General features: G+C 38.3%; 1 protein-coding gene across 1 annotated transcript in view; it reads right to left on the bottom strand.

Annotated features, from left to right (window-relative positions):
* Positions 1-13,086, bottom strand: part of dnajc7 (DnaJ (Hsp40) homolog, subfamily C, member 7) — a 47,760-nt gene that overhangs the window by 24,618 nt on the left and 10,056 nt on the right. Inside the window, exons 2-5 of the mRNA XM_060848670.1 lie at positions 7,083-7,171; positions 4,724-4,848; positions 3,084-3,197; positions 1,165-1,239 (exon numbers count right to left, since the gene is read on the bottom strand). Coding sequence (XP_060704653.1) covers positions 1,165-1,239; positions 3,084-3,197; positions 4,724-4,848; positions 7,083-7,171 — 403 coding nt within the window. The remainder of the gene's footprint in view (positions 1-1,164; positions 1,240-3,083; positions 3,198-4,723; positions 4,849-7,082; positions 7,172-13,086) is intronic.

Raw genomic sequence — 13,086 nt, 5'->3', positions numbered from 1 at the left:
TGGATGGATGGGTTTTTTTTAAAGGGAGAATCAAATGAGGGTACTGGTTTCGAAACAGAAAATTGGATGAGTAGGCCATTCAGCCTGCTCTACTATTCATTATGCCCCTGGCTGACCATATGACTCAGAATCCTGTTCCCACTTTCTTCCCATAGCTTTTGACCCCTTTGAACCCCAAGAACTTCTTGAAAACATTCAATGTTTTGGCCTTGACCACCTTTTGTGGTGGAGAAGTACATAGGCTCACCATTCTCTGGCTAAAGAAATTTCTCATCACCTGAGTCCTAAATGGCCTAGCTCATATCCTTAAATTCTGACCCCTGGTTTTGGAGTGCCTGGACATCTGGTAGATCTAGGCGAAAATGATTACTGCAGATGCTGGAGGTCAGAGTCAAGATTAGAGTGGTGCTGGAAAAGCACAGCAGGTCAGGCAGCATCTGAGGAGCTGTAGGTTTCTAGGAGACGACCTCCACATTCTTCTAAACTCCAGTAAACACAGTCTTAACCGATTGAATCTTTCTTAATTGTTCAATCTGCCAATCCAGCATTCAGACCGGTTAAAATGCGTTGCACTCCTTCCATTGCCAGAACATCCTTCCTGAGATAAGGAGACCAAAACTCTACTCAATACTCTAGATGTAGTCTCACCAAGGCCCTGTACAATTGCAGCAAAATATCGCCGCTCCTGTACTCGAATCTCCTCAGTTTGAAAGCCAACATAACATTTGCATTCATAATGAACCAAAAGTTGTACAATATTATTGTGTGGAGACCTTGAGTGAAGACGGAGTGCAATTTTGTACCAAATTTATCGTATATTAACAACACTGCTTAGTATTTAGTTAAGTGCCACAGAAGATAAGTGCCTTTTGAAGAGAATCAAGAGTGGAAAGAAAGGACTGTAAAAAGGGGTTAAAGAATTAAAATCAAGAATCACAACATGTTGGCAGAATGCAACTTTTTCATACCAGTTTGCAAAGTCACCAGGTAAAGAGAGACTATTTTACTTTCATCTGCATAGATTTGTAAATTTTCTAATTTGAAATTCCGCCAGTCGTGCACTTCTTAAAATGTTTACATGAAGCAACGTTTAAAAACAACTCTAGACTTTTTCAATGACTTAAATTTTAATACATTTGAGAAAAGGTATGATGGTCAGATTACCTTTCTGAAATCTCTTTTGACAAAGCCAAGTTCAGTTATTCTTTCGTACTCCAATACCGCTTCTGCGTTCTTCAGCTACAGAAATAACAGGGATATCTAAATAACGGACTCCAAAACAAGGTCAATTTCCTAAAGTAACTATGTTCTTACTTGGATAAGATCTATCATACTGAATTAAGACAGACAGAATCATAAAAGGCAAATGATTGGTGCATGTGCAAATCTCACAGCCCTCAAGAGAAAATATTTTGATGCATGTTTTAAATGGGTGACTCATGATTTTTCAACAGTAATCTCTAGTTTTGGATTCTCCCATAAAAGGAAACAGCCTCTCCACATTTACTTTGCCAAACCCATCAAGATCTTACAGGTATTCTTAATCAACCTGTTCAAACAGGTTTTGACACACCTCCTGAGCAGGTGGGATTTAACCTGGGCCTTATGTTTAAAATCAAGTCACCTCTTCTCCAAAACTCTCGCCTATTGTGCCCAACATTTCATTATAAACATTCCAGGTATTAATCTAGCAAACCTTCTCTGAATTACTTCCAATGCATTTACACCTTTCCTTAGATAATGTGACCAATACTGTGCACAATGCAGTATCTCAGCTCCAACATAGAGATTGTTCTTTTAAATTATTAACATCAATAACTGTACTTTACTATCTTTTCTTGTTATTTTTAACATCTGTCACCTTTCTTTCTCCACATGAAGCCACTTCACTGCAGAACGATCATTTAAAGGAATCTGACTGAAATATATCAGCATCTGGAAGGAACCTAGAGTGGAGTTATTAAACCAGATTTAACAATATATCTTCCTCCTCAGTCTTTCCTGAAGACAGTATCATCTTGGCATTTTCCTTTGGTTCTGTGCATACATGTCCTCATCACAGGTGATTTCTCCTCCTAACTTGCAACATCACCTCTTTCTCTATCCTCAACCCACCCTGTTTACTCATATTTTCCATTGCTTTATGATCTTATGAAAGCACTGGATTCAGTTCCCTTCAGATGTTGATGACATCCAGCCACCTTTTCTGTCCCTTCTCATTCAAAAGTTTCACTGCATATCCAGCTTTAAGCAATCTGTTCCTACCCCCCAACATCAGTTTGAACTTCCTTTTCCCTTGTTTCCCATCTGGGGGATATGGGTATTTATTGCCCAACTCTAACTGCCCTTGAGAAGGTAGTGGTGAGCTGCATTCTTGAATCAATGCAGTTCATTTGATGTAGGTATTGTAAGTGGAGGGAAGGACTTCCAGAATTCTGACCCAGCGACACTTAAGGAACAGTGATATATTTCTAAGTCAGTGGTTTGGATTGGAACTTGCAGGTGATGATGTTCCGATATGTCTGCTGCTCTTGCCCTTCTAGACATCAGTGATCATGGATCTGGAAGGTGCTAAGGAACCTTGGTGAATTTCTGCAGTATATCTTGTGGACAGTACCTACTTGCTGCTACTAGGCATTGGTGGTGGAGTAGTCAATGTTTTTGGAAGTGGTGCCAATTAAGCAAACTTGTTTTGACCTTAATAGCATCAAGCTTCTTGAGTGTAGTTGGAGCTGCCCTCATCTGAGCAGGTACTGAATATTCCATCACACTCCTGTCTTGCACCTTGAAGATGATGGACAAACCTTTGCATAGTCAAGGGTTGAGTTACTAGCCACAGGATTCCTAGCCTCTGACCTACTCTTGTAACCATGTTTCTTACCCTGCTCATCCAAAAAAGGTGTTCATTGGACAAGTCGCAGTGCGGTTAAATGAAAATATGATTCTATTAGTTGGACACAGCAAGCCGCACAAGTGTTCTAAACATTTGTAATGAAGGTTAGATACAACGCTTTCACACATTAGAATCTAATATCACTGGTAAATCTAATACCGGCAATCTCTGGAACAAGCCTGCTGCATACCTCCGTAAGTGCCTGGGGGCTATTGGGTTCCAGTTCCAGGACTTTTTGAAAACACCGGCCAGCTGCCATGGCATTCCCTAAAGAAAGATGACATTTTCCCTCTCGCAGGTGACCCTGAAATTAAAAGATAATGACGTTAATTAGCAGCATTTTAAAAAAAAACATCAGCACCATAAATGTCTATAATTGTAGCAAGTGGACAAGAATGAGCTTTATTTCCCCTTCAAATAATGGCAGAGCCTTTGATTAGAAAAGGAAATCACTATCAATATCTGTATTCTGCAGTGCCCCACAGAAAATCACAGGGAGAAAGACTGCATAAGCTGGCCAAAACAAAATACAGCCTCAGCAACTACAATTTTTTGGTCCAAGTCAGTACTAACAGGAATATAATAGGTATGGAACTTCCATGTCTATGTACTTGGAATGATACAAAACATCCATCAGTAAAATTAAATATTTTATTCTTTTAAACCTGAGTTGGGAACAGTATTCCTTTGAATACAAAACTAGGGTAAATTACTTATGGTTACATATGGCAGTTAGAGAAAATAAGAATTATTTTATATGATTAGTAGTAACACATTCATTCCACAGCATGTTATGATCAGTTATGTTTATGCCTTACTCCTGAAAGTGTGATGTTTCGCTTAAAGGATGGATATGACAACAGACATGTTTGTGTAGTTAGAGGTGACAGGAAATTGCAAAACAAGTTTAAAACAGATTTGGATACATAGTTTAACAAAAAGGGCACATTTAATACTTCTTTCTGACTGGCTGGGCTGTTTCCAAATTTTCAGGGAAACTACATAAAGGCCACAAATACCAAAGCAACAGCTTGTACTGATGAGCTGAGGGGCCAGCTCACCTGTAGCCAGATCCAAGATGTTTGATGTTACTTATGCACTGCTGGAGGCAGCTGTTTACATTTGCATCACTGGCATACAGAAATCGGAGGCACGTGGCAAATTTAGCCCCAGGGCGTCTTGGGGGCTCCGGTGGCACTGTCGCTACTTTGCTTACTTTACAAAATTGGCAACAAGTAGTGCACCATTGGAGGCAACCCTGTAAAGTAAATGGGGAATTATTGAGTTATCTTCTATGGGCTATTGGCATGGCTAAGCTTAACAGGCCCATTGACAACCTTACTAATTTTCAGTTCATTCTAGAAGCTAACTCACAAATCAAGCAAATAAGTGTGCATATTTACTAAAACTAGGTTAAGCCAAATACTGAAAACCTACTTTGCTTTCATTATGCCAAAGCTACAAGTTACCATCAGTACAATAGAGTTTTCACCTACATGATAACTTTTGTTTTAAAGTGAGTCAATACATTTCTTGAAGAAAATAAAACATTCACAATGATGTGAAGTGAATGAAAGTACATTCATCAGCCATAGTGAGGAAAAGACAAAAGTGAACAAAATTTCAGAGGTTGAGGTTACCTTCACGGACATGCCATTCTAAGACAATGCACTTCCTTATATACACACAATAATATTACATCCAAAATGATGAGGATAATGGAAAATGAAAGGAAAAACTTGAAAGAGAATTCTGTGATCTATGATACGATAACAAAAGACACAGATTCACTAATACCCAATACTACAAATCAATAAATCCATGACATACCCTCACAAAAGCATCATCCAGCCTCACAGCCTGCTGTGAATCTTCAAGAGCCTCCCGGAACTTACCAATCATCATCAGAGTTGCTGCTCGGTTGCCATAGTAACTGGCATTTTTAGGACAGATATCTGGGAAAACAAATGCACATTTTCCAGTTGTCATCAAACAGGTAGGAGAGATGGCAAATGTCTGAACTATTATTTTGCATTAACAATCAAACACACATCTGTATTTAATACCTCCTAAATCTTTAAAAGGAGAAACATCAACTCTATAGTCAAGGTCAGCCAATGATAGGTTGTTACCTACCGCAGAAGCTTAAACAATTAATTTATAATGTTCCATCCCCAAGTGGAGATTTATGAATGGTTTACCGACTAGGAATCAATTTTATGATAAAATTTTTTCTCAACCTGACAGGTAAACAGACAATTCTACTGTGGAAGAAATAGCCCACAGGTGGATTCCCTTGGTTATATGAAACAAGGAAACAGCTCGATGTTGCTCTGATTGAGTCATTTTACTTTACATTCTTATGTTTCGTTGAGCTTTCGCTGTTTGGGAAAAGGATATTATTTTCTCAAACACAGATGTGGAATTCAGGTACGAAAGTTTGATTCTGAACATTATCGTGTTACCTAACAGAAAGCAACATACAAGCTGTCTTTCACAAGGTATGACTGGAAAGACTACCAGTAACATACCCCTTTATATTAGGAAAATAGCCACGAACCATACAGCAATGCTATGAAATCCTGCTCTGCCTTTTTCCCTTGACCGTGATAGTTTAAAAAAAAACTAACAATTCTTTTAAGTTAAAACAGCTCTGGCTCTGAAAGGAACTAGAGACTAAAATTAACATCTTGCCAAGATTACTTATAACTTTTAAAGGTACTTGTATTTTCTCCTTCAGTCCAATTTTCTCTGTCTTGAAAAGATTGGTATTTGAATCCTCAAGTGTCAGCGACTCCCTGGTACCTCATAACTGTATCATTCTTTAATGCATGAGCCCCCGACAGTGACCATTTAAGCGTGAGAGGCTTCCCAGCTAAGCTGGATCCCATTCCACTAAACAGAGCTGATTAAATCTACAGTCCAGGGAAACTCAAGCCAATCTGGGCAAGGTCACCATTTTCAATTTTCATGGACTGAACAAACAGCATTGACATTTTCTGCTGAATTGCTGTCTGATTTTCTTTCCTTGCCGTTAAATTAACAGGGCATTTTTGTAAGATACATCTCATTCATCTTTTGTCCAGTCAGAATCAATAAATAAATAGCTACTATTTATTCGATTCGTTTTTTTTGATTTGGGGCTTATAAAGGACTCAAAACTTGAAGTGCTGACATTAAAGTACAGCATTAAGCACCATTTGACCAGGTATGATGCTAGTTAGAGCACCAACTGATTCCTTGTACTTTGCCCTGACAGTCTTAGCAGTATGAACTTTACCACTTCCTAAGTCGTCATTGCAAATAAAAGCAAAATAATGTAGTTGCTGGAGAGCTGAAATAAAAACGGAAATCACTGGAGAAACTCAGAAGATCTGGCAGCATTTGTGTTGAGAAAAACTGAGTTTTGAGTCCAATGACTGTTCTTTTTTTAGATTACTTACAGTGTGGAAACAGGCCCTTCGGCCCAACAAGTCCACACCGACCCGCCGAAGCACAATCCACCCATACCCCTACATATACCCCTTACCTAACACTATGGGCAATTTAGCATGGCCAATTCACCTGACCCGCACATCTTTGGACTGTGGGAGGAAACCGGAGCACCCGGAGGAAACCCACGCAGACACGGGGAGAACGTGCAAACTCCACACAGACAGTCGCCTGAGGCGGGAATTGAACCCAGGTCCCTGGCGCTGTGAGGCAGCAGTGCTAACCACTTTGCCACCGTGCCGCCCCTAGAAGAGGTGGGCTTGAAATGTTATCTCTGCTTCTCACTCCACATACTTAGCCTTACTTCACAAGTACCACCAGCACTTTCTGTTTTTAGATTAGAAATCATCACAATTTTGGGGATAGTTTTATACAGTGGCTTTCAGTCACCAAAATGAGGTTTGGAACTACCAAATTTTACGTTCTGTGTTTTCAGAAGCAAAAAGAAAATCACTTTAATTGTATCAGTCAAGTGAGTTTGCAATTTTGGCTCAGAGATGTTGAGCTACCCAACTGTCATTTTGATAACAGTTTTGGAGAAACTCTCTGGAAAGGAACGATGGTAAGTCATTTTAATGGAATTCAAGCATTTAAGACAGGACAGAAGTGTTGCATAATTTTCAAAGCTTCATTTTAAACAATGATCACAAATCCCTAAGGGAATTGCATCAGGAGGTGGTTTAAACTAACAACTTACCTATTGCTTTTGTGTAATAATTAAATGCTTCATTGTAGTCCTTTTTTGCGTAAAATGCATTGCCTTGTTCTTTAAATAATTCAGCCTCTCTGCGGAATTAAAAGACAGCATTAACTTTATGTATCTGCAATTCTTTCCCCAGTTGTAACCTAGTTCCATTTGTTATCAATTGTTCACAAAAGTGTTAAAAAATGTTGAGTTTCAATCTTTTGACAAATAGTTTTGCAGTACAATGCTTGATATTTTGTAAATTATCTATCTTTCTAAACTTAGACTACATAAGTAACCTCTCTCATAGGGCTTCCCAGTCTGTGGTTCATGACCCCATCAGTTGATGAAATTCGGGGGCTGTTGTAAACCTGCAATGATGGCTATGGAGTGAAGAAGAGTCTAGAAGAGTGTTTGGAAAAGTGCTCAACAGTCACATACTCTGTCAAACAAGATATCAGCACCCAAAACTGCCAATCTGGTGCAGATCATACCCATTGTTTTTACTGTATTAGCCTGTCAAAGAACTGAGGATATTTGGAAGAGGATGGGGATAGGGGAGTGCACAATGGGTAGAGTACACAGTCACCAGAGAGAGAGGAAAATGCTAGGTAAGGTGCTAATGAGAAGTGTAAATGGTTGAAAGTGGGATGATTGTGCTAGGAGCAACCCATACAGATCAGAATCTGGGGTATTGGGTGGTGTGGGGGGGGGGGGGGGGGGGGGGGGGGTGTGGGAGAGAGAGAATGCCCGTGAACACACAGGAGGGTGTTCATGTTATGAAATTGTTAAACTCAATATTGAGTCCTGAAGGCTGTAAGGTATCTGGGAGGAAAATGAGAAGCTGTTCCTTCAACTTGCATTGAACCTCACTGGCATCTGAGATGGAAATGTCGGTCAGGGAATGCCGTGGTGTACTGAAATGGCAGGCAACCCAAAGCTTGGGGTCATTTTTAAGTTCTGTAGGCACACAGTAAAGCTGCCACCCAGTCTACATCTTGTTTCCTCAAATTAGGGACCGCATTGTGATCAGTGAACACAGTAGACTAAATTGGACAAGGTGCGGGTAAATCAATTTTGATTATCCAAACACGGTCATGGGGAAAAAGCAAGCAGAATGTATTCCATCGTGCTAGAAGAAACTGAAGACTGCAGATGCTGGAGATCAGAGTCGAAGACTGTGGTGCTGGAAAAGCACAGCACGTCAGGCAACATCCAAGGAGCAGGAGAATCGATGTTTCGAGTACAAACCCTTTGTCAGCCTGTCCTGAAGCGCTTATGCTTGAAACGCCGATTCTCCTGCTCCTCGGATGCTGCCTGACTGGCTATTTCATCATGCTCCCAACTTGTGCCTTGTAGATGGTGGACAGGCTTTGGGAGTTACTGGCTACAGAATTCCTAGTCTCTGACATGTTGTTGTAGCCACCGCATTTATATGGCTAGTTTAGTTTAAATTTTCGTCAATGGCAACCCCAAGATATTCATTGTGGGGGATTCAGTGATGGTAACGCCATTGAATGTTAAAGGGCATGGTTCGATTCTCTCGAGTTGGAGATGGTCATTGCCTAGCATTTGTTTGGTCTTATTGTTATTTAATATGATTGTTTATTCTGTCAAAACACAATTATTACTAATAATGCTGAGAGTGAAATTATGTAGCTGTAATGATTAATCTGTTTAAAGATTTGAATTTTATTACAGCAAGTTGACACCATTAACAGAACCGGGCTCCTCACCAATGTGCACAGCCGAAAAATAAGGCAAGCTCTCCAGGCTGACATTACAGCAGCGAACACAGAATATAGGATGCTCTAGTTAACAGAAATACTCAAGTGACGTACCACACATAATGTTCATGAAAATTTAACAAACTCACGCTTACGCATTTTTCACAATTTAATTCAACCTTTTTTTAAACACGTGAAACTTGGTATTGAATAACTAACAGTGCATTAAACTGAGGTAAATTTTTGGCAAAAAAGAAAATGCTGAAAACTTTTCTGAAAGAAAATTTCAGAAGTGAACTATTTTAGTAGAATAACCCTCTAATGAGAATATTGTTGGCTTTTAGCAAGTTTAACACTTAAGGAATGAAATACTATTTACTGCAGATAATTTCTGTTTCATAATTTGAAAGTAATCGGGGAAGGTAACTGGTTGGTGAAGACAAGAATTATAATGGAGTTATCTGACCCAACGTTAGAGAAACCATAGCTGGAAAATAACAACATACGAATGAGGAATAACAGTAACTAACAGTAACAGTAACAGAGCCTGCTCTGCTGTTCAATAAGATTGAGGCTGATCTGATTTTACAATTCTGCATATTTCTAATAATTCTTCATTTCCGCTTGGTAATCAAGAATATATCTACTTCTGCATTAAAAATATTTAAAAGATTCAGCAAACACTGCTTTTTGGAGAAAACAATTCAGAAAACTGTCAATTCTTCATCTTTGATTTAAATGGGTGATCCCTTATTTCTAAACTATAACCCTAGCATCTCTTTCCTCAAGAGGAAACAATCTTTCACCAGCCACCTGGTCAAGTCCCCTCAGGATCAAATAGCTAGGAAGTATAGATCATATTCAAGACTAACAGATTATTGACCGACTACAGAATATGGCATGCCTTGGGCAGAATTAAGGAAGAGGCAAATTAAGAGAAGAAATAAATATGTTTTGAAGGTATCGACAACTTGATGCACAAAATAGAAGTAATTTTTTAATTTCAACAAATTATGATTCCATTCCTTCATTATTTCTGTACCTCTCTCATTGCTTTCTGAACTGGTTGGAATTGTACATCAAACTCCAGATTCCTTGACATAAACTGCAAGTTCAATAAAAAGTATAATAGCTTGAACGGGCAAACATGTTAGGACACAGTGAGGACTGCAAATGCTGGACAGTCAGATAAAACATGTCGCTGGGAAAGGTACAGGTCAGGCAGCATCTGAGGAGCAAGAGAGTGACAAAATAGACAAAGTCTCTTTCCTGGGGTCAGGGGAGTCAAGAACTAGAGGGTATAGGTTTAGTATGAGAGGGCAAAGATATAAAAGAGACCTAAGGGGCAACGTTTTCACACAGAGGGTGGTACATGTATAGAATGAGCTGCCAGAAGAAGTGATGGAGGCTAGTACAATTACAACATTTAAGAGGTATTTGGATGGGTATATAAATAGCAAGGATTTGGAGGGATATGGGCCGGGTGCTGGCAGGTGGGATTAGATTGGATTGGGATATCAGTATGGACAAGTTGGACCGAAGGGTCTGTTTCTGTCCTGCACATCACTACGACTCTGATTCTATAACCAGTGTAGGTAGGCCCCAAAAAGTATATTCATTTGAAAAAAATAGCTTAACAAGATTGTCAGTAAAAGAGCATAAAGTTATTTTCTACCACCAAAGTGGATGATAGTAGCCAAGAGAAGGAAGAATGAAGGTTGGTTAAAAAAAAACGGTCAGCTTCACAGAATTAGTTTTGATAAAAAGAGATACAGAAATGTGGTATAGTAGCTAAATTGGCAAGGGACAAAATAACAAAGGTAAGGGTTTTAATGGAGAGTACAGAAACAAGAGGCACCAAAACTTTATTTCTTTAAAATGGTGCGGTTTAAAATCTGTCAATTTCAACACTACAAATAAGATCCTAATATTGCAGTAAAAAAAATCATGCAAAGATTGCCTTCTTTCTAAAGATAGTTTATTTTGCATTTCAGTCCTGATCAGTACAGGATGAAAAGCTTAAGACTTCTGCCTCATTTTAGCAATAATTAATTTACTTGTTTATCCGTAATTTGGAGTTGCTCAATTCAAATTAGCTGTTAATTTGAATTGAAATTAAGCAAAAATTGCCTCCTGTGCTGTTTCATTAAACTTGCTTAATTTTCAATTACTGGATAATTTGATTTCTGAAGGAAAGGTGACTTTGAATTAACATAGATGGCAATAGTATTCTAATAACAGCACTACAAATGAAGGCAGGAATTTCTGGAAGAGGACAGCAATCTGAAGCAAGTGCCACCCAAATTAAGAATTATTGATGACCTAAGTAAGGGTGGAAAAGGGAAATACTACAGCAAGCATTTATTTGACAAAACAAAACAATTGGAGGATGTGATTAATATTAATGGAATGGTTTCAATGAGCAACTCACTAATACCAAACTTAAAAAAAAACTAATAGTTTGCTCTTCACACATGATGCAATTACTTTAAATGGATGGTGTTATGAATTTGCAGATATGAGTTCTGAAACCTCATCTGATATAGGGTGAAACAGAAATATTACTCTGCAGCAATTGTTTCCAAGTTCAAATATCAAATCTAGTGTTACTTTCTGAATAAAATTGTTTTTAATTAAAATTTCCCATTTTTAAGGTTTCAAAATCTATCCTAGAATTAGACTGATGCTCAAAATTCAGTGCTTGTTTTCTTTACATAGGTTAGGACTCCATGTTTGAAGATTGCAGCTATACACAACTTACAAAAGGTTTGAGTGAATATGGAACCTTTTTAACTCTACACAGGTAAATGAAGGAAAAGGCTGTTTACCTCAGAGGAGATATTCCCGACTACCCACAGCTACTTTGCTGTTATCCATTTAAAAAAAATGTTTCACAGGAGTAAACCATTGACTGAAAGGTAAAATGAAGATTGAATTTCTGAAAACAGAACAAAAATCTGGGACTGCTGTGTCTCAGGAATGGAAGATGCAAGTTCAGCTTATATTTCAAGAGAAGAACGATCAGCAAGGCATGCACAACACCAACATATCTTTGTTTTAAATCGTGACTCATATTTCCAGAAGATTCTCTTATCAAGAGAAAAGTACTTGAAACGACATGAATCAAATACAATTTATAGGACATTTGCCAATGACAAAATATGTCTGAATAAAAGTGAGGGATGCAAAAAGAAATGCCCCTGAATAAGGTTTTTGAAAGTAAGCCTTGGTTACCAGTTTATAAGGAATGCACTGTGTTCTGATCACTATTTAAAACAAATATCACAGTACATGAATGTCCTTGACAAGTGTATGAATACTGAAGTGTCCATCTAAACATAGAAACAGTAATATTAGAGCACAGCACTGCTGAAGCCAACATAAAAAGGACTGGTAGCTGTGAAAACTAAGACAGGTAAACAGCTTATGAGAAAAATTACTCATTCTGTACCCTCAAAATCTATTCTTACAACACTGATCTTAAGTCAAAATCATATAATACAGATCTACAATTTTAGTTAATCCTTACAAAGGGTAAGCCCAGCAAGAACTGATTTTAAACCTATTTGTTTTCCAATGATGCAGGCTATAATAGTTTAAAAAAAAATGGATGGAAGAGATTCAAAGAATTAACTACGCTTTTACTGCTAAAATCCAGAAGCCAAGTTTCAGGCAGGATGACTTCAATCAGCAAGAGTACCTTTCAGTGTGTCAGACTTGATTATAACTCTGTGGCAATAAAAAGTTGTGGGACTCAATGAATTCACCAGTAGCTATATCTTTTGTTTTACAAATTGAAACAAAATATTTTACTACTCAGTTAGCAGCAGGGAAAAAAATTGTTCTTGGATAGCAACACCATGGGTCCAGATTAGACCTGTCTTCGGATTGATGAAGATTCATAGGTGTGCTTACTTTATGAGCATCCCATCAACTACTAACTCATTGATCAGTTGCAGTCAGGAGCACTAAGATAAACACGCTAACCTCCCAGGATATTAAACCATAGATATTCAAGACTTTTATCCACTGCCTTTGACTCAGGTGTTCCTCAAACTTTATGGTTACCATGCTCAATTCAGTGCATTGGTGAGACGGATTCATGAGACAACAGGGGATTATGACAATGTAATTAAGCATATTTAAAAAACTAGATGGGCATATCTCTAAGTTCCAGAATTGTGAATTGTCCTTTTGGTCTCCTGGAAATTAAAATCAGAAAGTGATGACACATGCCTCTATAATACAGGCTATCTCAGCACTGTTTTCTCTTTGTTGTTTTCCATTAC

This window comes from Hemiscyllium ocellatum, chromosome 32 (genome assembly GCF_020745735.1).
Source record: "Hemiscyllium ocellatum isolate sHemOce1 chromosome 32, sHemOce1.pat.X.cur, whole genome shotgun sequence".
NCBI lineage: Eukaryota > Metazoa > Chordata > Chondrichthyes > Orectolobiformes > Hemiscylliidae > Hemiscyllium > Hemiscyllium ocellatum.
Note: the sequence above shows the minus strand (reverse complement) of the source record. Positions and strands in the feature narration are given on the sequence as shown.